This window comes from Lepus europaeus, chromosome 15 (assembly GCF_033115175.1).
Source record: "Lepus europaeus isolate LE1 chromosome 15, mLepTim1.pri, whole genome shotgun sequence".
NCBI classification, from domain to species: Eukaryota; Metazoa; Chordata; class Mammalia; order Lagomorpha; family Leporidae; genus Lepus; species Lepus europaeus.
This window is the reverse complement of record NC_084841.1, coordinates 3,283,992-3,309,815: the sequence shown is the minus strand read 5'-3', so window position 1 is coordinate 3,309,815 and position 25,824 is coordinate 3,283,992. Positions and strand designations below refer to the sequence as shown.

At 51.5% G+C, this 25,824-nt stretch overlaps 2 protein-coding genes across 5 annotated transcripts in view; one reads left to right on the top strand and one right to left on the bottom strand.

Annotated features, from left to right (window-relative positions):
* The window catches only part of ICE1 (interactor of little elongation complex ELL subunit 1), a 59,707-nt gene extending 43,898 nt beyond the window's left edge, over positions 1–15,809 (bottom strand). The window contains exons 1-5 of the mRNA XM_062211677.1: positions 15,512–15,809; positions 4,030–4,088; positions 3,027–3,061; positions 1,123–1,141; positions 277–388 (exon numbers count right to left, since the gene is read on the bottom strand). Of these exons, the coding sequence (XP_062067661.1) occupies positions 277–388; positions 1,123–1,141; positions 3,027–3,061; positions 4,030–4,088; positions 15,512–15,595 (309 nt within the window). The 5' untranslated portion in view covers positions 15,596–15,809. The remainder of the gene's footprint in view (positions 1–276; positions 389–1,122; positions 1,142–3,026; positions 3,062–4,029; positions 4,089–15,511) is intronic.
* A 301-nt stretch (positions 15,810–16,110) lies between these two features.
* On the top strand, positions 16,111–25,398 carry LOC133774245 (proline-rich protein 36-like). Of its 4 annotated transcripts, none has more exons than XR_009868056.1 (2): positions 16,111–23,634; positions 25,373–25,398. XR_009868056.1 is itself a non-coding variant. In XM_062211911.1 (2 exons), the coding sequence occupies exon 2, from the start codon at positions 20,207–20,209 to the stop codon at positions 21,443–21,445; it is 1,239 nt and encodes a 412-aa protein (XP_062067895.1). In that variant the 5' UTR covers positions 16,111–17,169; positions 17,301–20,206; the 3' UTR covers positions 21,446–24,673. The 4 variants fall into 4 exon arrangements, 3 of the variants coding, with proteins under 3 accessions (XP_062067895.1, XP_062067896.1, XP_062067894.1); XM_062211911.1 differs by lacking the exon at positions 25,373–25,398 and having other exon boundaries at positions 16,111–17,169; positions 17,301–24,673; XM_062211912.1 differs by lacking the exon at positions 25,373–25,398 and having other exon boundaries at positions 16,115–16,134; positions 17,301–24,673.
* The last annotated feature ends 426 nt before the right edge of the window (positions 25,399–25,824 follow it).

The following is a 25,824-nucleotide window of genomic DNA, read 5'->3' as shown; positions in this document are numbered from 1 at the left end:
AAATGCAGGACAGATAAAACCAAACAAGTACACAGCTAGGAGTTTCCACTAGACACCCCTTCAAAATCCTAAGCCACTAACAGAGGTAACAGCCCCACATGGACCAAGGTGTTAATCGGCTGGCTCAGCATTCTCTAAGGGCTGTAATAGCCGAGGAGTCCTGACGAGCGTTTATTTCCTCTGACAACACAAGAGAAGTCCCTGGGTCCCGATCACAGTGAATGAGCCAGCCTCGCGTATGGACACCAGTCTCTACAGGAACGTGGATTTAGATACCTTTTTCTCCTCCAGCTCTGCTTTTAAAGACCCCAGCTCTTCCTGACATTTCTGCAGAGGAGAGATTTTCTGAAGCATCTGTTCCACCTGGTGATGCAGAGTACTGTTCTCTCTAAAAAGGAAGCATCAATGCTGTCACACAAAGCATCCCATGTGCGGTGGTCCATGAAACAGCTATGCTGATGACCCAGACCTCATTCCCAACGTCACACTGCTTTTTTATTTCTTAGGCACAGAGCCTATCTCTAACAAAAGCAAACCAAAAATCAACTTGAGAAACATGTACAGCAGATTCTCAATCTGTTGGGGCTTAATTAGTGGGCAATTTGCTGGACAGCCTGGCTCCTCCAATCGTAAGCTCCTCCCTATTTATTCAAAGTAAGTGACAGAACATTTTCTGTTTCAGTTTATAACCACTTTTTGCTTTCTTGTGAATGATAAATGTAGTCACAGCATGAAGCATTGCTAACATTTTAAGCAGGTCTATTTTGAAGCTGTTTAAAATAATACAAGATGAACAACTACATTAAATAATCTGACACATGTAGACAACAATAGCAAGAAAGCGATACATTTTATCTTGATGACAAGGTGGTCAGTGAGTGACTGAAAAGGGAAATGCTACCCTGGTAACTGAAGACAGCAGTGATAAATTTATCTGAACAATTTGACAATTAAGAAAACGCGATTCTCCTTTCATTAGGAGCACCAAAGCAACATTCAGCATTATGGGCTGGTCCCATGTACATTTCATTCACATTTGTTTAAACATCTGGTCTGATAAATGTCCTTCCCAAATCCACCATTCATGCAGGGATCATAAAATCATGAAAAAGGATGGCTTACCTTCTTGCAAACTGCAGCTGTAAAACTTATTAAAGAAAACACTGAGAATCTTATTTTCTGGTATTTGTCTCAAGATAAAATTCACTTTACAATTATCTTTATTTCTGTTTAATAGACACACAGGCAAAATTATAAAATAATAGAAGACAATATTCAAGGTTTTATCTGTACTGAGTTATTGTCATTTACCATAACATGTCAAAAAAAAGGCTAAATCTCTATTTCTAAAGCCTTTCAAGTATGATTGCTTAGAACAATGCGGGCATTTGGGGAATGAACCAGCAGATGGGAACCTGTTTCTCAAAAAAAAAAAAAAAAAAAAAATTAACAAACAAAACAACAAGAAAAACCACTCAACTCAATATTTAACAGTAGGTGTACCTAAAGCCATATATCACATCACAAAACAAACTTCTGGAATTCAAGAATAGCATTATATTCACTTAAAAAGATTACTAATAATTTTATTGAAACATTTGGTGGCCAAGTTGTAGAAAACATAACTTCCATGCTAACCTACCTGTGTAATCACTTCAGAAAGTTCCTACCAGTTCTCCAGAGACAGTATAATCAGCATATACACTTCCAATATTGGAATTGACTATTCATTTCATTCTTTAGCTATCCAAGAGTAGTTTTAATTGCTTCTACACAGCTTTTAATATACATGAATAGTTAATGAACTAAAATGATATGCATTTATTAAAAGAATTGATAGTTTCAACAAATAAAGCACTTGAGATTATTAATGACTTATTTTTAAATGTAAAGATTCAGGTACTAAAAATAAATAATATATTTTATTACCCTCATCACATGAATTCAGTTTGATGGTACTGGCACCAACAGTAACTTGTGACCATGTGCAAGTGCACGTATATCAGGAAACAACACTGACACAGGCCTCAAGACGCAGTGAACTTCCGTCAACTGCTACAAGTACACGCAGTGCTTGCTTCGGCAGCACATGTACTAAAAGGTACATGTACACTCATTTTGGGTATAGAAATTCTCTATTTTCATTGGAAATTTAAATCAAGGCAAGTGTTATCATACTAAGATGAGGAACAATCATTTATGCACACCTGTTTCGCCCTCTGCAAGCATATTTGGCCAGAGGTTGACTAGACTAAACCATCACATTTAAGCTTACTGGGCAAGTGATAACTAGACGCCCAGGAATTGTGAATACAGAAGTATACTGTATATATTTAATTCTGAATATACATGTTATTTCTCTACAAATCAAAAATAATTAAAGTCAGGTCTGGTGCTGTGATATAGCAGGTTAAGCTGCTGCCTGCAGTGCCAGTAGCCCATGTGGGTGCTGGTTTGAGTACCAGCTGCTCGCTTGGGCCCCTGTACCCATATGGGAGAACTGGAGGAAGCTCCTGGCTCCTGGCTTCGGCTTGGCCCAGCCCTGGCTGTTGCAGCCATTTGGGGAGTGAACCACTCTCTGTCTCTTCCTCTCTCTATAGCTCAGCCTTTCAAATAAAAAAAACAAATCTTTTTAAAAAATTTAAAGTTAGTTTGCCAATATTTTGAATGTTCTCCCAGTATACTTTTTGCAGATTGGAAAATCAATATTCGAATAGCATCATTAGTTACAAGTATCCCTAAACCCAAGGAGCAGATATCCCACAATGAGAAAAATCTACCTACTAAAGAGATCTTCAGAAAGGCATATCCCATAATGAAAACAAAGTAAAACTTTAATTTTAGAACTTAGCATTACTAACAGTAAAATCACTAGATGTTTATTGTGTTTGTAAAAACTGCTCCCTACTTAAACTTATAAACATTTCCTTCCAAAAGATGACTATGAAAACAATTCTCACATTTCTTCTAGGAATTGTATCTAAATTAATTCCAAAATTCAAAAGGAAAAGCCAGAAAAAGGATATCATCACATTTCTTCTGATATTCTGTTAACAAATTACTGTAACAAAGAAAAGATGAATTAGGTTACTATTTTATCTAGAAAAGACACTTTGCTAAAATCATATTTCAAGTCATGCAAGGCAGCCTCTCTTCCTAGGTTTCCTGAAAGAAATGTATACTAAAGCTGGTGCCGTGGCTCAATAGGTTAATCCTCCGCCTTGCGGCGCCAGCACACCGGGTTCTAGTCCCGGTTGAGGCGCCGGATTCTGTCCCGGTTGCCCCTCTTCCAGGCCAGCTCTCTGCTGTGGCCAGGGAGTGCAGTGGAGGATGGCCCAAGTGCTTGGGCCCTGCACCCCATGGAAGACCAGGATAAACACCTGGCTCCTGCCTTCGGATCAGCGCGGTGCGCCGGCCGCGGCGGCCATTGGAGGGTGAACCAATGGAAAAGGAAGACCTTTCTCTCTGATTCTCTCTCTCAGTGTCCACTCTGCCTGTCAAAAAAAAAAAAAAAAAAAAAAAAGTATACTAAATCAATATATACCACCTTAAATTCCTCAAAAGCACTGCATCGCTATGAGCTTTTAATTTTAAATCTCTCTCATCTAAGTCATTATTTTACCCTACAAGTTCATGAGATTACAGCACAATTTTTAAAAATTTACATCTAATTCAATTTATTAGAAATAAGCTGAAATGCTGTGAAATATGAAACATTGTGAGGCTGTTTCAGGTCAAGTCCTAAACCGAGAAGGCTTTGAAGACAGACAAAAGCTTTTTAAAAAATTTCAATTTAGCAAAAGTTCATTTCCTACTAACCCACAAGCTTTGTTCTCAAGGCCTGTGCAGCCACCAGCAAAAGGTTCGAGTGGCTGCCAAGAGTTTTATTATAATCAGCACCACATAGGCCCCGCCCCGAAATGAGAAACTCAAGTTCTCATTTCAGCCCCAGGGACCTAAAACCATCACCTGCTTCAGCCAGTCTGCCAGGCTTACAAAGTTCTGCCTAACATATGCATATATACTTACTCAGTGTTGATAATTTTTTGTTTCAAAGTAATTAATGCTTCAACATATTCATTTAAATTCTGAAAGAAAAAGAACTACAGTCAGCTATTTAAGTTTTTACCTTAAATATATAATATTTTCTGTATTATTATACAATGTGTCTAATGTATGACAAACAGAAATATGCAAATATTATTTATACTGCTTATAAACACATACATATTGCGATCTCTATCTGAATCTTTTTGAGAACAGTAACACTCCTTGAACAGTAAGGCCACTGGAAAGATACTTTCACAGTGTGTACTTTATCACAGAGCCAAGAAATATTAACTACTGAGGTTCACAAATTAACTATGAGCCTCAGCCTTCACTCTGTACTATTTCTGAAAGGATTTAAGACATCCCAAAAAGACAAACACAAAAGCTATACAGAAAAACCAGCAAAATAATTAAAACAGTCACTGGAGGAGACAAATAGGAATATTAAAATGGAGCCAAAATTAAATGTAAAAAACAAACAAGAAGAAACTCATTTTATCAGGATCTGTATTATACCATAAGGGCCAACCATAAATTCGACCGTAAGTCACTGAGCAGTGTTTAATGTTCCTAAGATTTACAGATGTTTTTCTTTTCTTTAACGCAGTTCTTTCCTTTAATGTCTCCTTTTTCATTAGTAAATACTTCAGAAATAACACTATTATAGCCTTTTCACATACAACACAAGTTATAATTTAATAACCATCTAGACAGTGCTCAATATTTGCTGATTATCTCAAAAGACCTTTTTCTAGGCAAACCAAATACTTTTGATAGTTACAGAAACAGTCTGTATGGTAAACCACGATTTCTCTGCAGTTAAACATGTATTGTGCCTTATACAACAGAAAGCCACATATAAAACAAAAAAATGCAAGTTCTCTTATAACCCCACCAATAGTCAAAAATGGTTACTCTTAAAATTTTGGGGTACCTGTCCAAATCATTACAACCATGTAAACAAATCTGGATGCACCCAATTTACCAGTTTTCTCTTGAGCTCACTGAGGTCCTTGTCAGCCTTTACCAGCAGCACGCAGTGACTGTCCTCACCCACTGCTTTAAGAAACAGCCCTGCTTTCCCGTCCTGAGCCACAGAGCGCGTATTTACATGGTTAGCGCTGACCCAGAACAGTGGTCTGCTCTGCACACGATCCCTGCGGTCCTCCCTACATGTGACAGCTGGGCTCTGCGACAATCTCAGAGATATTTTTCAATAACATTCACTGGTGGTATTCAGAAACTTTCCTGATCACTTTTAGCTGTTCCTATTTTTCTTTCATTAACAGCTTGTTAATAATATCTGCTCATTGGTGCGGCTGTGCTCTTCTAATGAGCTACAGTATTTGATAAGCAGTAAGCTCTCATCAAGTGCTACAGGTAAATTCAGGTGTGTCTGCCAACTGATCGTTACAAGACAACCGCACATGCACAAAGATATCTTCAGAAGGTTCCATCCTCCCAAGATAATAAAATGATTCCTCTTCATGCTATTCTAGCACTTTGATGCCTTTTTAAAAAGTTTATATCTGTAATTCTTCTGGAATTTATTCTTATGTATAGTATGATACAGACTCTAAAAACATTATAAACCACAACAGCAACAGGACTGGCCGGTGGTATTAGTCTACCGACTTCCCACATTTAAAACAAACCTTCCACTTTACATACAATAAATTCTACATAGACTACAGTGATAAACAAAGCTTTAATATTATTGGGCAAAATACAGGATAATATCTTTAATAAAGTATCAGAAAATGATGAAAGGAAAAGAAAATTCATATTGCAGATGGTAGTATTTGGGAACATTCTGACAGTATATTCTGTGTGTGTGTGTAAATGACACTTTTGTCTATTTCCAATTCTTATGACTTTAATGCCCTCTATGTAAGTTTTCTACATTCCTGGTTGGATTTTCTTCCAAGATAACTTTTGTTGCAATCACTAGTTTTTCTATTAGACCCCCTAAGTGTATCCAACAGGTGCTCTGGAATGTTAACTTTTGTTTGTCAATTATCGTAAACCTGCTCATTTTACAATTTTACTTATGAGCATGGATACAGAAAACCTAAAGGAAATATCTGCAAAGTCTCACAGTGCTAAATAAGCCATCTGCAGATTCTCTTATTCTATGTGAAGAGTTGTACCATCCACTGATAACATTTTAGTTTTATCTTTGCTTTACCCATGCTTACACTGTTTGCCCTCCTTTTCCATTTTTTTTTTAATTTTATTAATTTTATTTCAGAGGTAGAGGTAGAGAGAGAGGGAAAGACAGAGAGAAAGGTCTTCCATCCACCGGACCACTCCCCAAATGGCTACAATGGCCGGAGCTGGGCCAATCTGAAGCCAGGAACCAGCAGCTTCGGCTGGGTCTCCACACAGGTGCAGGGACCCGAGTACTTGGGCCTTCTTCCACTGCTTTCCCAGGCCACAAGCAGAGAGCTGGATCGGAAAAGGAGTAGCTAGGACATGAACTGGTGCCCAATGGGATGTGGGCACACAGGTGGAGGCTTAGCCTACTATACCATAGTGCCAGCCCCTGCAGGAAATGAGGCCTCAGCATAACGTTGAATAGCAAGAGTGATAACAGGTATCCTTGTCTGAACTTAGAATGCAGTTTGTTCTGCTCCAGGTTTTTTGGCTGATATTCTTTAATCATGTCATGAAACTTGTAGGCAGAATTTGCTAAAAGATTTTATCATGCATGGGTATTAAGTAATCAAGTTTCTGCCTCTATGTAGTTTAAATAAACATGTACTTTTGTCCTTTTGTTAACTATCGTGGATTACAATAGATTTTTTAAAGATTTATTTATTTGAAAGGCAGAGCAACAGAGGAAGAGACAGAGACAGGGAGAACTATTCCATCTGCTGGCTCCCTCCCCAAATGGCCCCAACAACCAGGCCTGGGCTAGCCAGGAATTCCATGCTGGCCTCCCACATGGATGACAGGAGCCGCAGTATTCGGGTCAGCAGCTGCTACCTTCCCAGGTGCATGAGCAGGAAGCGGGATCAGAAGCAGAGTAGCTGGGACTCCAACTGGCACTCACAATGGGATGCTGGCATCACAAGTGGCAGCTGACCCTGCTGCACCACAGCAGCCCAGCCAGAGACCTTCTAATGGGACAAAACAAACATGTATCAACCGCTTAAACAGACTGATGGACTCCTGCCCTAAGACCCTGCTTAGGCTTTTCCCTCCACCTATATTCATAACTGATATGCCCATACTTTTCTTTGTTCTACATCCAGTATTCTTAGTGACATCACATATGGCTCATAAAAATCAGACACCTTCTTGCTATTCAAAAAGTATAAGGAAGAGGTAAACTGGGACTACGACTATCCAGGAGTAACTGTTTGCTAGTCTGTTAAGTTTGCCCTCATTCCCGAAAGACATGCGGAAGACCAAACCCCAATATTTCTGAATGAACTGACTAGGAAATAGGATTCTGGGCGGACAGGCATTCGGGGCAGGGGTTAGGTGCCCCTTAGGATGCCTCCATCTCATACTGTCGTGTCTGGGTTCAGTCCTGGAATCCAGCTTCCCTCTAATGCACACCCAGGGAGGCAGCAGGTAATGGATGGCTCAAGTACTTGAATCCTTGCTACCCACGTGGAAGACCTCAACTGAGTTTATGGGTATTGGCTTAGCCAAGCCCTGGCTGTTGTGTGCGTCTGGAGAGTGAACCAAGTGAAGAGAGATATCCCAGGTCTCTGTCTGTCCCTCTCCTCTCTTTCTTTCAAAATAAATTTCTAAAAACCAAACATGGTCCTGGCAGGTATACTCAGGTTAAAATGGGGTCATCCCGGATTGCACTGGGTCCCGACGCAGACATCTGGACAGACAAGGTAGACATATATGCAGCTGTTTTTACTTCTTCCTAAAACCAGCTAAACCACTGTCAAAGGAATTTTTTCTTTCAAAAGGCAGAAGCTATAATGAGGAGAACAAGATAAAGTCAAAGGACACTGGAATGGAGATTCAAGTACTGATTTAGCGTGCAAAAAAGCAGCACCGGGGCAGGGGAGAACAAACTCTATACGTGCAAAACTTCCAGAAGCTTGGGACTCCAGGAGTTCTTCTGTAAACGGGAAAGGGGAGAGAATTGATACACGCCAGCTGTAGGCACTGACAATCTCCAACTCTCCACCAGGCCGTAGGGAAATCACCCTTCCACCATCCCAAAGAAGGCTGGTGTTTTGAAGGAGGTCACTAGCTGGGATCCTCTGGACACTCAGGGCAGGGGTGTTCTACCAAAAACAGAGGGGCTAAGTAAACAGAGGCACAGTGGCCTGACACTGGCCACCTGTGTCTCATTATTAAGCTCCAAAGAGGGTAATGCGCTTTCTCCAGACTAGGGAGCAGGCGCACCTTCTCTGAGACTGTACCCAAAGGTACTGACACCGGTAGTCTTCACTCAATAAAGAGCCCACCAGACTGCCCTGCAATGAAGCCCACAGTCCAGAAGCCTCATTGCAGCTAGCCCATCATCTCCTGCACTTAATAGGCACCATCAAGGATTCCCCAGCATGCAGTGTGAAACAGGGAGACCAACACAAGCAAACACAACTCGAATAAAACTGAGATGACGGAGGGATTTTGGAGATAAATAATAGTATACTTATGAGACAAAAGCTACTTTAAAGGGAATATTCACAGCTCTCGAAATCTTAAAAAATCTTTAAAAAATCTTAAAAATTAAACATATGAACACCCACTACTTGGTTAAAGCAGACAGCAATGAGTGCTGGTGAGGATGTGGAGAAACAGGACTGCTGGGAACGTAAAACAGTACAGCTGCTCTGCAAAACAGTTGGGCAGTTCCTCAAGGTGCTCAATGGGGTTCCACACAACCCAGCAGTTCCACTCCTAAACACAAAACCAAAAGAACTGAAAACATATGTCCACATCCGTGTATACTCACATATAGCATCAGACTATCCAAAAAGTCAACACAAGCTAAATGTCCATCAAAACAGGAACACACAACAGAACATTGTTTGACAATGAAAACAATGTATGACACGTGTTACAGCACGGGTGAAGTGAAAGATGCCAATCACAAAAGGTCGCATATTCGAGGACTACTTCTATGCCAACTGTCCACAGTAGGCAAATCCACAGACGGGAAGCAGCTCAGTGGTTGCCAGGGCCTGGAGGAGAGACTGGGAATGACTGCTAATTAGTAAGGGGTTCTCGGCGGATGAAGATGTTTTACAATTAGCTAGTGTTGTCAGTGCACAACTCTGTGAATACACTTAAAACCACTGACTCGCACACATTAAAAAGAAGACAGCGCGTGAGTTCAAACAAGATTCAGGCCATGGAATATCAGTACAAATTTCTGTTCACACTATAGACAAGCACAGATCCTCAAAGAACCTGAAGAGAAAAATCCAATCAAACAAGTCTGATACAAAGAATCTGAATGGGAAGTGCGGCAGACTTCAACAGGAACCCTGGACACCAGACACTCAGAAAGCAAGCTTTCAATGTCCTGAAGGAAAATTAACTCCAAGGTAAAATCTGTACAACACACATTTTCAAAACTGCAAAATCTCTACAAACTGACTTCCCAGGCATCCTTAACCAGGATGGTACTGAAAAAGAATGAACACGTTCTGCCAAAGAACGGCGGACGGAGGGCCGGAGTGGGGGCGAGGAGGACCCAGGAGGACAACAGGGTCTGGCGTCAGCAGGTCAGGTGTGACAGCAATCCCCCTGCCCTGAAGAAAGTGGCAGCCTAAGGACAGCATTGAAGGGTCCTTACACTGAACTGGCAGAGAACTCCAGAGAATGGATCTGAACTGATCGTGCGTTTGTGCTAGGTCTTCAGAAGTGACTCTGCGTCCCCTCCCCCACAATGAGCTCTTCGCTACTCTGTGTCCCCTCCCCACAAGGAGCTCTTCGCTACTCTAACCTTCCCCACCTCGCTTCCAGATGCTACTCTGTGATGTCAAGCACTGTGCCAGAGACAGCGAAGAAACCCCTGGCTCCAGACTCACACATCTGGATTCAAATTCCTGACCACAACCATTTTCTGGCTGAGTGGCCTTGGGCAGCTTTCCGCAGCCTCCCCTCGCCCAGTATTCTTGCCAGTTTCACAGACGGAGAGCTGAAGCACAGAGGAAGTTTAATAACTGGCATGTTACAGGGATTAAGTAGGATGAGCCACATAAGTATTCAATCCAGTCTCTGGCATCCAGTAAGCACTCATTAACATTTTCAGGATGAAATGTTAAAACTAAGGATACAGGAGCAATGACTGACCAGGGAAACACGAAACCATGCAGCAAAGGAGCAGTAATTTACACCAGAGCTTAGCTCTGAGTAACACAGTGATGATAACGTCAACTCCACTTTTGGTCACGACTACACTGAGCACAGAGGCAGGGGCGCGCTCAGATACAGCAGACACAGGGCAGCCAGAGAGCCCAAGCTTCAAAGTCAGAAAAGGAACAACGGGAAAACCAAGAACTGCAGCAGTACACTACTTAATGATGAGAAGTTCTTCATAAAACACACAGTAAAGCAATTGGCAAAGGTTATTTCTTAAAAGGGGTAGAGGAGGCCTGCTGGCTTAACAAATCTTGTAAACCTATCTCTCTAAACTATGTTCACGCAACTCTGGTAATAAAAACTTAAACTCACAACACACAGCACGGAGGTGCGGGGGGTGCTTAGCTACCCAGCATTCCAGTCCCTGCCTAACATGGTTTCCCCAGGCTCAGCTGTAGGACAGACAGCACATGTCTGGTCAGATACTGCAACATCCCAACATAATGTAATCTCTTCCCAGCAATCGAGCCCACAGGACACTTATGTGGCTGAAAACGATGGTTCCCACACAATGAACCTTACAACTGTGAAGGTTCATCAGGCTGTGCTTGGTGGAGGGTACGTGGGGTACCTTTGTGATGCACATTATTCCCACGTGCGGATGTGACCACTGCCCAGGTCCTCTGGGAGGAGGCAAGCATCCAGGGATTCTTCCCTCTAGGAAAATGCTCAGGTGTGCTTTCTTCAGTTACTGCTCTGCTCCCAGCATTCCTGCTCTCCTCTGGAATCCAGAGTATCTCTTATTCAGAGTGTTTAGGACCAGATGTGTTTGAGAGTTCAGAGGGTTTTTTTTTTTCTTTTTTAGATTTTGTCATATTTACATAGACTTTGCCAGTTGAGTATCGTAATCGAAAAAATGTGAAATCTGAAGCTTGAAATTTCACTTTCAAAACGTTTAGGATTTCAGAGCGTTTCAGATTTTAAATCAGGGATGCTCAACCTACATTATATTGTCTATTAGAAAGCTCGGATCTATTCTCAACTGTCTCATAATTACCACCTTTTGTTTTTCTGTGCCTTCTGGGTGATTTCTTCACACTAATACAGTACACGTTCAAAATACAACTCCCATAGGTGCCGTTCTCTTACTTAAGACCTCTGGTCGCCATTCACTCCTTTTCTGTGGCAGACTATTCGTGCAATTGTTTTGCTGGATGCAACTGTGAATACAGAAGGTCACATTCCCCTCCTTCTTAAGGGACGTGGACTCAACACAGGGGCGGCACACACTGGGCAAGGAGGGGTAGCAAGACAGCCTCGGCCGGGAGACCCAGGTGCTGAGAGCAGAGAGCCAGAGGACACTGAGAGTGGCTGGGAAGACAAGTAAATTCAGTTGCCCCTCTGTAGCCATGGCATTCCTATCTGCACAATCAGCTGCAGAGAAAATATCTGAAGAAAAGGAAAACTGGTGAGCATGTACTGACTTGCTTTGTCGTTTCCTGAACCACGTAAGGGCCAGCACCATTCCCACGTGTTGGGCATTACAGTGATCTAAGACGATGTTGGCGGAGCGCAGCTACACGCACATGCTGCGATGCACCAGTTCGGAGTGGGCATTTTGGAGCCTGAGGGTGGCCCAGAGCCAACCCCTGTGGGCACTGAGCTGGCTACTGAACACGTGTGCACAGCAGAGCTGGAGTCTCTCAGCCTCAGCACCTCTGATACGCTGGGCTGAGAGGCCGTTCCCAGCATTCCCACCTCCCTGGGCTGGCCACAGCATCGCCCCGGCCCCCACGTGGTGCAGCAACCCCTTAACACACAGACGAGAAAGCACACTCCTTAGAAAGGCTCTTACAAGGTGAGCCCTGGGCTGGCACCTGGGAATGGATCCTGAAGGGCCCCTTCCCATCACCTTCCCAGCTGCTAAGTGCGGTCACCCTGCCTGGCCATGCAACGCAGCTTATGTGAAACACCTGCTGGCCTCACACTCTGGGACGTGGGTTTGCACTAGATAGAGGACGTCTGCATGGCTGGCCTCCGATGGAAACCCTGCACACTGAGCCTCTAAGGAGCTGCCCTGGCCAACACCAGTGCACACACAGCGTCACAATATGCTGCCCGAGCAATTCCGTGTCGTGTGACTCCTCTGGGAGAGATTCCCAGCAGCTTCTGCCCTGTTTCCCCTGGACTCTGCCCCACGTGCCTGTTCCCTTTGCTTCTTCACTGTCTCCTCTCCCTGGAATAATCAGATCCCTGTGAGTATAACCACACACCGAGTCTTAAGAGGACTGCTAGCAAATCATTCAACACAGCAATGGTTTTGATGGCTTCCAACAGTCTGACAGTCCAAAACGTTTCCAGGCCCTTCGACAATGCAAGGCTCTCCTATTAAGACTAAGAAAGAGGATCAAGAAACAGGACAAAGAAACATAACGTATCCCTACAGGACCTTCAACTAAAGAGGAAAAAAATACTCCAGGGCCAGCAAACAAAAAGTGAACAGGTCTATGGGCTGGACAGAACTGCTGCCCCCATGTGAGTATTGGGATGTGAGGGCTGCAGGCTGACAATGTTTGGAGGAAACATACACTGGAGGTATGTAAACCTGCAGGGCAGGTACGTGCACACCAGTAATGAAAAACATTCCGTAACACAGCAATAACTGGTGAATCTGAAAACACCAGAGGGAGTTTTGGGATTATTCTGGAAACTTTCCTGTATGTTCAAATTTACTTATTTTGAAATAATGTTTAAAATTACACTAATCAGGGCTGGCAATGTGGCGTGGCAGGTAAAGCTGCAACCTGCGAGGCCAGCATCCCACATGGGCACCAATTCATGTCCAGCTGCTCCACTTCAATCCAGCTCCTTGCTAATGGCCTGGGAAAAGCAGCAAAAAGATGACCCAAATGCTTGGGCCCCTGCCACTCACGTGGGAGATCCAGATGGAGCTCCCTGGCCCAGCACTGGCCGTTGAGGCCATCAGGGAGTAAACGAGCGGGTGGAAGAACTCTCCTTCTCTCTCTGTAACTCTTACTTTTAATATAAATAAATTGGGGCTAGCGTTGTGGCATAGTGGGGTAAGCCTCTGCCTGCAGCACAGGCATCCCATATAGGCACCAGTTTGTGTCCTAGCTGTTCCTCTTCTGATCCAGCTGTTTATGGCCTGCGAAAGCAGTGGAAAATGGCCCAAATACTTGGGCCCCTGCACCTATGTGAGAGACCCATAAGAAGCTCCTGGCTGCTGGCTTCCAATCAGCCAGGCCCGGCCCGTGCAGGGAGTGAACCAGCGGATGGAAGACCTTTTTCTGTTTATCCCTCTGTCTCTCAAATAAACAAATTCATTAAAAAAACAAAAACCCACCTTGATCACGTTTTGCTTTGGGGGAGGGAGGTTGTACTAAATGTCCACCTACCCTCCTCTCTGATGGACAACATGTTCTTACAAACCCAAGCCTATGTTGATCTTTATCAGAGAGGAGTGTCCCCTCAGCTGTCAGGACCCCACACCCCTGTTTGCTTTCCTGTGACACGGTGTGGACAGGACAAGGCAGCAAGGACAGAATGCCCCCCCCCCCTTCCCAAAGACGCCCCAGGCACACGCACCCAAGCCCAGCAAACCCAGTGGCCTCCGGGCCCTGGCAAACCACGGCTGCAGCCTCCCGTCATGCCTCACTGATCACACACTTTCTCCCTCCAAGCCTCTCTCATCTCACAGGCTGCTCCCACAGCAGCTGGCTGGCTGCCCCTCCTAACTGCAGCTTCCTCCAGACCGCAGTGTGCATTCACTTCTTCACACACTGGGCTGCTTTTCTGCCCAAGTGGAGCTGCACTGGTGGCAGCCCTGCAGCTCGCTGTTCCTGAACGCGGGCCTTCCGCTTCTGTCTGCGGCAGGACGCCTCAAAAGTTATGGAAATTTTACACCAAAAGATAAGTGTCTCTGGACACAAAAAAGTATTTTGAAATCCACACACAGTTCCTCATGATGTGCATTCCCCATGAGCTTCTGGAACACAGCTTGAGTTCCAGAATACACGCCATCCGCGAACCTACCAATATTCAAGAACCGTGCGCCTAAGTGAACGGCACACAATTCGGTGAGCATCCCCAATTAACAAACACCCTACAAGCCAGTGCATCTGGAAGAACGTCTTACGTTCCAGGCAACCAAGTTCAAACCTCTGGCGGGGTCCAGCACAAGCCCCAGTAAGTAGCCAAACTCAGATGTATCCCCAGGACGGCCAAACCCAAAGGGCCCTGAGGTCCGGGCGGGCTGAGCAGAGCAAGCATGCCTCAATCCCGCAGCCGACTCCTCTCCGCGCGCTAGGCTCACGCCAACCTCACGGCCTGCTCATCACACGCCCGGCGCTTCTCGCAGGACTTCCACCTGTGGGCTCCCCACACCGTCCATCCACCCCTTCTCAGCATTCAAACCCACGGACCTCGCCGGACGCCAGCCCACCACGCCAAGCCCCGCTTTCGGTCCCTCGCAGCTCTAAGAGCCTCCCGGGCCGTCCTCGCAGGCAGACGCCCTGCTTAGAGAAGCCAACCTCGCCGCAGTGCCAGCTCACGGCGCTGCCCGTGGGGCCCAGCACACGAGGCCGAGCGGCGATGGCCACGGGAGGCAGCCTCCACCGTGGCGAGCTCGGATCCACCACGGAAGCCGACAGTGCAGACTCCCGACGTCACCCGGCTGCAAGGACCTTTGCGAACGGGTACCTGGGGCTACGTCCACTGCCCCCAGGCCCCGGCAGAGCCCACCCCGCGGTTAGACACGTGACTGATTACTCCATCACTTAACCTACGGAGCGTAACTCAGCAGTGAGCGGAAGCGCCTCTCAAGCCCTGGAAGCCGGAGGACCCCGACCAGACGCCTGACAGGCGATGACAGACAAGCAAAGCCTCCCCTCGGGGAGGTCGACCTCCTTAGCACCCCACCTGTCACCCGGCAGCCGAAAAGGCAGCCCCGGGCGGCACCAAGGCTGCGCAGGGCAGGAGTCCTCCAAGAACCCGCTCGCTCTGCACATCTCAGTGCACCGACCTCTGCGTTCCCGACTCACACTCGGCAGAGGAAGCCGCGGCGACAAGGACATCGGGGGGCTGCTACCCCCAGGAAGAGGCGGCGGCGAGGCCGCGCCGCCCCCCGCGCCCGGGCCCCGGGAAGGTGCCGCACCTGCTGCAGAGACGCGCAGCCCTGACACCGCGAGAGGTCAGCGGCCGTCCCGGGGGCCGCCGAGTGCGTCTCGCCCGGCATCATGGTGCCGCCACCGGGCCCGGTGGGCACGCGCGTCTCAGGGACCCACGGCTTCGGCCCTGTCTTGCCTCCGCTGATGCCGCCGGGGCCGCCGCCTGCCAGGCCGCTTCCCGCCGGGTCCGGGCGGGTCCATCCGTGCACAGAGGTCCCCGTGGAGCTTGCGAAGGGCTCTCCGAAACAGAGCCGCCTCAGGCGCTGGCGAGAAACGCTACCCGGCGCGGCCCCCGAGCGCGACGCAGTCCAGCCAGGACCCCGCCCCGCCCTGGCTGGCCCCGCCCCCGCCGCCGCGCAGGGCTGCCCGGGGCGCTGCCTGAACGCAACGGGGAGACGCGGCGCGCGACGCGGAACACGTGCTCAAAGGACAAGCCAACGCCATCAGAGGCGTCACGTGTGCAGTTCTTCCTCCGACGGGGTCATTTATTGCCAGCCTACCGTGCGACGGGCTGTCCATAGACACCTAAAGTCACCGGCAGGTGGGCGAGGTGCCCGCCGATGACGTATTATCCAGGCGCCCGCCAGAGTGGAAGGACCCCCGCGTCCCGGTAAGCAAAATGCTGGATTTTTATAGCCCTTTGGGAGCCCTGCTGTACCCCGGGCCCCTGCCGTGTCCAGGAGCGGGGGGAGGAAGGATAGAGTTCCCGGCGCGCCGCGCGGTGCCTCTGGCCACGTCCGGTGCGACTCGGTGCCGGCTGCTCGGGCTCCGCCGCTAATGTCCGCTCCCCTTCAGTCGCGCTACGCTGGCGCTTCTGTGCCCATTGCCGCGGCGGCTTCCAGGTCCCGACTGTGGGCGCCGCCACCCAGCGAGGGCCGAGCGCAGCGCCCGGCAGAACCTTGTCACGCCTTTTGGTCACTGTCCAGCCTGATAACCGTGTCCTGGGACGGGGGGAGAGGGAGAAGGCCTCGCGTCGGCCCAGGGCCTGGTGCAGTGGCCAGGACCGAGGTTTCCCGCTCGCCAGCGCCGCGTGCACCTGAAGTCACGGCCCGTCGCCGGCAGCAGCTTGCTCGGAGGCCCCCGGAGTCCGGCCTCGCCCTCGGCGGAGCATCGCAGGTGCCGGGACCCTGCAGCCGGAAGCACCGCTTTCGGAGCAGCCTGGGTTTTCTTGAGATTTCCTGCCTCTTTCCGTGCTGACTTCCTGGCTACCACACACTGCCCGGTGGAGGGGGCAGCTCGGTCGGTGGTGGCCAGATTGGCGGCCTTCGACGGCGGAGCGAAGCAGCCCCAGAGCGAGCGGGAAAGGAGGGTCGGGTGAGCAGGCAGGCCCGGTGACCCACCAGGCAGGGGGGCAGCCGCGTGGCTCCCGGTGGCCTCCCAGCGCCGACTTCTGACCCCGGCAAGCTCGTCTTCACAATGACTTCTCTTGACTGACGCTTCCCAGGTAAGTGCTTCTGCCAGGGAACGCGGGAGGAGGCGGCGGCGGCGCCCCCAGCGCCGCACGAAGCACTGGGGAGCGTGGCTGTGTCCTGCTGCCTCTGCCGCTGTGCCCCTCCCTTCCGGCTCTGCGCACCGAACCCCGGTCCGTGGTGTTACCTCTTCAAACACAGCTGCACTTGGACTGTGGTGATGCTTACGGCTTCCAGTGAGTCTCCTTTTTAAATGCTACAACGCGCTGCACATAGTAGGTCTACGTGGATTCGCTGCGACTCGTTGGAGGTGACGGGAATGGAGCATCTCCCAGAATGAACATGCATTCGTTTCTGCCTTTCTCAGGCCACGTCTCAACCCCCTGGGAGAGAAACCAGAGTCTGGTGCGCCCAGGGCCGGGGTCAGCAAGCTTCCTGTAAAGGCCCCAGGAAATCGTTCAGACTTCGCAGGGGACGGAGGCCCTGGCACACGCGTCTGCACCACCTGCTTGTCTTTGTCGTTTCTGCTTTCTAAAGATGTTTTACCAATGTGAAAAGCATTCTGAGTGTACGTTCTGCCCAGTAAAAGCAGGTGTGACAGCCTACCGTAGCGGCCTCTGATGGAGACCGGGGTTGGCGGATGCTCAGTCACGTGGGTCCTGTCTCCCTCGTGACAGGACCCTGTGGAGACTGAGAGAAGGCGGTCCTTGTCATCCCAGTGTAGAGAACTTGGCCGCGTCGTGGCTGTGCCCCAACGCTTAGGAGGGGCCGCGTTTTAAAGGTGATGAGTTACTTCGCTTCACGAGGGAGATTTCAAAACAACTCGCCCGGGCTGTGGTGTGGATCCTATTAGCTGCTTGTAGGCAGACTTAACAGTGACACCGGAGACCGAGTAGCAAAATACACAGCCTGGCCAGACAAGGAGCAATGGGCATGTTCAGGGGAACAAGAGGAGAGCGGAGCCCACGGACAGGGGGCGGTGGAGCCGCCGGCGCCCGTTTGCCAGTCATTAGCACAAGCTGAAAATGGCCTCCAGGACGCCCCTCCCACCACAGGGCCACCGGGGATGCTGCCACTGCTCTCAGCAGCAGAGCTCACCGTGGCTGCGGCCCCGGTTCACGCAGGCCGAGGTCTGCAGGTGCGTACGATGCCGGAGCCATGGTGTCTTCCACTGAAATGTCAGGGAAAGGCCGGGAGGCCGCTAACGTAGCTCCCCCAGTCTGTGGCCTCCCGTCAGCAGCAGCAGGAAAGCGCTAAGATACAACCTCGGCACAGGTAACAAGGAGAGGAGAGTTTTTCTTAAAGCAACTGCTCTTGTGGGGCTTCCAAGAGGACATTTGTGTCTTTCTGTCCGAGCTGCAAAGACCTGAAGGACCCTCTGCCCGCAGCCCTGTGCCTGACTTACCCAGAGGGCTGTTTAAGGAATCTGCTGGGGCGGGCTCAGCTCTTGCCCCACACCCTCCTCACGTCTGGTACCTGGAACTAAAGCTTTGGAACCTGAGAGGGGAGAGGTGATGTGTCAACAGGTGCTGCCACCAGAAAGCCCAATAGGTGTAGTGGAACGGTGAGAAGAACGAAGGGTGAAGCCAGCTGTCTGGAAGTTCTTACTACCTCTCCCCTCCGGCCCCTCCCCTAGCAGAAGTGACCCTGTGACCTTTCAAAGGCTGGTGGTGGGCCAGGGATTGAGTAGCAGTTAAGCTGCTGGGGGCCTCGCCTGCAGCCCGTATCCCGTGCTAGGTCCGAGGCCGGTCCCCACGCCCACTTCCAGTCCCTACCATCACGCGTCCCGGGAGGCAGCAGTGAGAACACAAGTACTTTCCTCTGCCAGCTGCGTGGGAGACCCGGATCGAGTTCCGTGCTGCTAGCGTCCGGCTGACCCAGACCTGACTGTCGTGGGCATTTGGGGACAGTCCCAGCAGATGGGAGTGCTGTGTCTCTGTCTTCCAAATAATGTTTTTTGTAAAAGAAAGACGTTGTGAAGCAATCAAACATAACAACCTGAGAAAGGATTCCAGGAGTAGTTTGCCACTCCAGGGTCCAGTCCAATTGCAGGGTCTGAATTTGCAGGCCTGGACGCAGTCTGGCGTGTGCCCACAAGGTGGCCGTCTTTCCCTGCCTGTGCTTTAGAAACGGGATTTCCCATGTTCCCTGTGACACATCAGACCCCCGGGGAGGGCAGTGGGGTGCTCTGGGGCACCTGGTGAGGAGAGCATTTGTGGGAGCTTCCTCCCTGTCTACGTGTGGGCGCCGCCACGCTTACTCCTAAGTGGCACTGGCTCCCGTTTTCAGCACAGCCTGCTTTGGTGAGGGCAGTTGTATTTGTCCCAGGGCTGGGCAATTTCTGCAGCCCCAGCTGTCCCCTCGGGGCGTGGAGGTGGGGCTAGGAGTTGGTTTGGGAACTTCGGCTGAGTGCCAAACGTGGATGATTGTTAAGCAGGTGTTTACAGGGCCGCCCCGTGGGGTGGGACAGTGCTCCGCTGTGCCCTGCAGGCTTTCTTAGGAACCTGTGCCCCCAGTGTCGGGCAGGGAAGAAGGAAGGCGGAAGAGAGGGACCAAGTCCTTGTGGGGGGGAGTTGCTGTGCCAGGGCCTGGCCACCTCCCAGAGGAGAGAGAACAGCCAGTGAGAGGCCACCAAGTAGACCTCCGAGAGCTGGGTGTGTGTCCTGGGTGGTGCTGCCCAGGAGCAGCTGGGTGGGAGGTGGAGAGGCTTGGGTAGTGGGTGCATCCGTGCACTGAACCATATGTTCCCCAGCACGGGGGTGCTGTGTGCCAGCCGCAGGCAGCTTCGGGAGAGACCCCAGGACCCAGCAGGACAGCTGAGGGAGGAGAGGAGGCCCAGGGTGTGCCCTGTCGCCAGGGCTGGGCAGGTGAGCTGCAGCCAGGAGTGAAGAGTTGCTCTTGGAGCCCCATCAGGGGGCCAGCCGTGGGCAGCGGAAAGGCGTGGCTTTGCCTGACTGTGCACGCACCCATGGCAGCCGATGGCAGCCTCTCTCCAAGACCTGTCCCGTTTTCCTCAGGCGTCCAGCACCTCCCCGTGGCTGTGCCCTGTCAGGTGATTGCATTCCAGCAGGTGAGCCAGCAGAAGAGGGCTGGCCCTCGGGTCCGCCCCTGCTCCTCGTCACTTCCTGCTGACTGTCAGGCCCTGAGCCTGGGTTAAGTCACTACCCCCAGCCCAGCCCTTGGCTCTTTTGCTCCGTCTTATGGGAGCTGCGTGGTTGCCTTGCCCGCCAGAGGCCTGTGCAGCCGGCCACCGTGCTGGAAGGTGACCGGAAGATGGAGGAGGGCCGGGGCTGCTGCTCTGCCTGCTTTCACGGGGCAGTGGCAGCGCAGCCCTGGAGCAGCTTGGGAGTCCCACCTGCAGTTCCGCTGACCCTTGCGGAACCAGCTTCCTGGTCACCTCTTGAGACCCCCACAAAGGCTGGACAGGCAGCTCCAAGAGCACAGACCCCAGCCAGCAGGGCGCTCCTTAGAGGCCTGAGTGTGAGCTCTGGGCCCCCTCCCAGCTGCTGTGTTTGCACATTCCTTCCTCTTGTCTTGTTCCCTCTGGGGCCATGGCTCCTTGCAGCTCCCTCTGTGATGCCCTGCTGCTCTCTCCTTGCCCCTCCTCCCTCCAGACATCTGGGGACTGCAGCCCAGGCACCAACGCACCACCACTGGCTCCCTCCCACCCCACCCCCTCCACCACAGAGCAGTGTGCTGAAGGTGCAGGGCCTCCGCCAGCCCCTTCTCTGCTCTTGGGCTGTGACTGGAGCCCTAGATCAGGCGCCCTGGAAGGCCATTGCTTGTGCTCCGCAGCCAACACGCTGGCTGGTGGATGGTGACTGGGCTGCTGGGGTGAAGGGAAAGCCTCCACCCCCCACCCCCTCTGTGTGGGAGCAGGTGCTTGGCAGGGAACAGGGAACCGGGCTTTGTGTGGGCTCCGAGGGACGGGAGACCCAGGATTGCAGCACAGGAAGAGAGGGCCGGAGCATGAAGCCCGCAGAGGAGGGCGGTGACGCGTCCATCAGTGTCCATCAGTGCTGGAAGTGCCCCGTGAGTGCGCCATGCCCAGTGCCACCTTTCCAAGTTACAGTGTTTGGCACGTGCCTACATCTCTCTCCCTCCCGGGGGCACTGGCCGTGTGGGGGTGCCCAGCTCTCCAGCTCATGGCCTTCACAATGCACGCTCCAGGAGGGCGTTCTAGGGATACATCAGGTATCCACGTGCCCTTCCCCTGCCCACCTTGTCATCCCAGATCCTAAAGCCAACCAGTTCCCCAAGGTCCACTCAAGTCCACTTCCTCTGAGAAGTCTCCTTGCACTGTTTTCCATGTCAATTTTGTCTTATGTTGATGTCATTTTTTTTCCAATAATTATTTTATTTGAAGGGCAGAGTTACAGAGAGAGGAAGAGGGAGGCAGGGGGGGAGGGACAGAGGAGGAGAGAGACAGACAGACAGACAGACACAGAGGGACACTTCCATCTGCTGGTTCACTCCCCAGATGGTTCAACAGCCAGGGCTGTGCTGATCTGAAGCCAGGAGCTTCTTCTGGGTCTCCCACGTGGGTGCAGGGCCCAAGGACTTCAGCCATCTTCCACTGCTTTCCCAGGCCATAGTAGAGAGCTGGATGGGAAGAAGAGCAGCTGGGACTCGAACCTGTGCCCACATGGGATGCCGGCACTGCAGGCGGCAGCCTAGCTCTCTGCACTACAGCACCAGTCCCAGGTCGCTGTTGTTCTTGACCCTTCCCTTCTGGCCGGTTCCCCTCCCCACATGTAAGCATCACCCCCTTGCCACCACAGCCCTCGCTGTCACTGCCCTGTGAGTGTGCTCCTGGCCACTGCAGGGAGCACGGCCCTGCAGTCCAGCCCCGCTGTGCCCTGCTTGGCGCTGCCCTTGCCATCGGCCATAAACACCTGAGATTCAGGCAGGTGAGGGCAGGCCTGAGGTGCTAATGCAAGGTCTCGCCTGTGCCAGAAACAAAGTCCAAGCCCCCTGCCGTGGAGGGTGAGGCTCCCCTGGGTGCCCTCGCGCCAGCCAGTCTGCGCACACTCTCCCCCTCTCCATGCCCTCTGCGGTGGTTCCTCCTGTCACTCAGCCCTCAGCCGCGTGCGAAGCGCTCAGACCCTCCAGCTCGCACCCCAAGGCGTCTTGCACACACACATGGTGTGTGGATCACACTCTAAGACTGACAGAGCACACATGAGTGATTTCACTGTTGTTTTGTTCAGAGCCTGCCTTTCCGTCAGACCTGTCCAGCGCCTGAGCGCTCGGGTGCGGGGATCTGCTGTCATAACCTCTGCCATAGCTCACAGCCCGAGGCCACGCCCAGCACGTGGCCTAGCACGTGGCATTCTGCTCGGCGAACTCGCTGCTTCCAGCAGCTTGTTGCTTTACCGACGAGTAACTCGGACATGGAGGGACTAAGTGGCTCACCTTGTGTGCCGCAGGGAGAGAGTGGCAGGGCTAGGAGTTTGAGCCCAGTGCCGTCCTCCCCCCACCTGGTGCCTGTGCCCTCTCTCATGGTCCAGTGTGGGGGACTGGACTTGCAGAAATTTCCCTATCTAATGTCACGGGTGCAGCCCCATGGAAACCATGGCCTAATATCTCCCACCCCCTTTGGGCCACTCTTTCCCGTGGGCCTGTGTGGGCAGTCCCTGTTGTCTGCAGAACCTGGTTGAAATGCCACTCTCCAGCCTCCCCCTCACCTCCACCCTACCGTGTTCCTGTCTCCTGTCCACACACATCGCCAGGATCCCGGTTTCTCCAGTGGGGCCTGTTAGCATTTCCATGCTGCTTCCCAGAGCAGCTGCGTTGCAGTGACCCTTTGCAGTCACCTCTCCTTATTTATCCCCGCAGTGTTCATTTATCCTGCAGCAAATGTTTGCTGGTGCTGCTGTGGAACCCCAGTGAGAAGGAGATGGGCAACACGGGCCCCCACGGAGTTCAAGGTCCAGGACCTGCCCGAGGCTGCTGGCCCTTCTCCCCAGTGTCCTGTGTAGCCCTTTAATCGGCCGGACCCTCACTACCAGGCTGGCCTCTTCCACCTTGAAGAACCTGTGCGACAGGCCCAGCTTGCCACTAGCTCCTCCCCACGCCAGCACCAATTATGTCATTTGTAGGACCGAGTGCAAAATACAAGTGCAAAGCGAATCCCCCTGCTCAAAATGCAAGAACAATAAGAAGGCAGCGGCAACAGCAAAGCATTCAAGCAGGTGCAGGGCCCTTGGGTGGGCAGAGACTGGAGGCACAGAGCATGTGCGGGAGTGGCCCTGCAGCCACCCTCTCTGACGAGGCCTGCTGGCCCTCAACACCCAGGGGCTGTGTTCAGCTCCTGAGCCGGGATCATGGGGCACACTCAGGAGCACTTTGAAGTGTGCCAGAATGAACACATTTCCCCTGTAATGCCAGCTCTCGAAGCCTTGCTGTTGGGCTAGCGTGCAGGCCTGGGTGCCATCTCCCCTTCACCTGGCGCTTGCTCTAGAGGTCGCCACTCTGCTCCCTGTCTGTCCTGATTCTGGCCACACAGGACCGTGTTGCACATTGCCTCTCTCTCGTGGAGCCTCAGGCTGACCGCAGGCCGCCTCTGCGAAGTGAGCACCCCCTCAGGCCCTCTTCACCGTCACCAGGAGGGAGCGGTCTGCACGAGGTTAACCAGGACATCTCCTGAACTACATCCGTGGGCAACAGATGTCACCGCCATCTTTGCACGGTTACTGAATGTAAGGACAGGTGAATCCTTCACGCGGCTGACACACAATTACCTCCTGGTAGCTTCGGCCCCAGACACCTAAAGAAATATCCTCCTGCGTTTGCGAGCTTGGCATGGGTGTGCTGCTCTAGGACCTGAGCGGAGTGGCCCCCTGAACGTGGTCCCTGACGGCCTCTTGGCGTCAGCATTCACAACACACAGCTTCTCCTCGACGTCAGGGTGTCCCAGCTCTGGCGTGGCTTCCATCTGGAGGGGCAGCCCGTTTGGGTGGGGCAGGGGCTGCCCTGTGCATTGTGGGGGCGAGGAGGGGGTCAACACTATCCCTGCCCTCTGCCCACTGGACACAGAGCAGCGCACCCTGAGCATGACGCCTTGGGACCTCGCCAGATGTGCCCTGGGTGGGGGCGGGGGTGACACAAAACCACCCCTTTGAGAGCCACAGCCCTGCCCCGTGGCGGTTGCTGTCTTGTGGCTGGAAAGGGGACTGTGGAGTCAAGGGGAGTTTTGGTTTTTGAAGGCAGAGGTTGCACATAGCAGCACCAAGTCTTCGTCCCACACAACCAACAGCAGCACCTGGACTCTGTCCTGCCTGGCCTGAGCCCTCTCCCTGGGTGCCCCCCACCACCACCACCGACAGGCTGCTCCTGTCTCCTGGGTTGGACCCTTCCAGAATCCCGTGCCCTGGGGCTTTGTGCTGCGATCCCCATGTCTCTCTCCCTGAAATATTTACTGCCCAGAGTGTGGTGGGCAGGAGGGCACTTGTGGAGTGACTGAGTTCAGGGAGTGGATGCAGGCCAGATCACAGGACAGCTTGGAAGGAAGGCTACAATGCTGTAGACGTCGGAAGAGTGTTAGAAGGTGGAATGGTGCTGTCAGATTTTCATGCAAATGTTTCCAGGTGAAAAGGACTAGAAGAGCAGGGCTGCCGGTGCTGTGGCACAGCAGGTTAAAGCCCTCGCCTGAAGCGCTGGCATCCCATATGGGCGCCAGTTCTAGTCCCAGCTGCTCCTCTTCCCATCCAGCTCTCTGCTATGGCCTGGGATAGCAGTGGAAGATGGCTGAAGTCCTTGGGCCCCTGCACCCATGTGGGAGACCCGAAAGAAGCTCCTGGCTTCTGATCGGTGCAGCTCTGGCCGTTGCGGCCATCTGGGGAGTGAACCAGTGGATGGAAGACCTCTCTCTCTCTCTGTCTCTACCTCTCTCTGTAATTCTGTCTTTCAAATAAAAAAATTTTTTTTAAAAAAGGACTAGAAGAAGGCAACAGAAGTGTGTGCCCAGTGAGGGTTACCATCCGGGTCCCAGCCTAGTCACCCAGGGGCGCCGGGAAGCAGAATGTGAGGCTGGATGGTCGTGTAGGTTGTGTATTGGATTAAAGGAAGGATAGAATTCCAGCCTGCACCAGGAAGGAGGGACAAAGCAGGGCTGGGATGTGGGCCTTGGCCGAGCCGGGAACCAGGAGGGACGATGCAGGGCTGGGATGTGGGCATTGGCCGAGCCGGGAACCAGGAGGGACGATGCAGGGCTGGGATGTGGGCCTTGGCCGAGCCGGGAACCAGGAGGGACGATGCAGGGCTGGGATGTGGGCATTGGCCGAGCCGGGAACCAGGAGGGACGATGCAGGGCTGGGATGTGAGCTTTGGCCGAGCCGGGAACCAGGAGGGATGATGCAGGGCTGGGATGTGGGCATTGGCTGAGCCGGGAACCTGGAGTGAGCTTTGGGCTGGAAGGCAAATATGCTCCACTTCCAGGATGCTTGTGGCTGAGAAGAGGTCGTTGACTTTCTTAGAAGACTGAACGAGGGGAGGTCCCGCGAGACAAGTATCTGGACCCCAGGAGGACAGACGTTTTGAAAAGGAACAAGGTTTGAGTTTCTTAGAAGTTACAATTTCAAGGCTCTGCTGTTAGTGACAGGAATGGCTACAGTAGCGCACTGGGTGGGTTTCAGGCTAAGCACATTGTGTCCTCTCTCTGGACAGAAAGTCACTGCCAAGGAGAAAACACTGAAAAGGTTTCTCATTTAAACAGATGTCCAGCAGCTGTTCAATTTTAGATAAACGGACACCAGACGTCTTGGGCCAGCAGTGTCCTGTGGCCACATCCTCAACCCTGATTTGCAGAAGCCTGTGCTGAACCCTCGCAAAACAGCCAAGACACCGGTGGCGGTCTTAGGTGTTTAGACGATCATTCAGCGTGCAGCAGG

What these genes read in the sequence shown, in the direction of transcription:
- LOC133774245 (XM_062211911.1), top strand. Translation starts at nt 20,207, where the DNA reads ATGGAGGAGGGCCGGGGCTGCTGCTCTGCCTGCTTTCACGGGGCAGTG.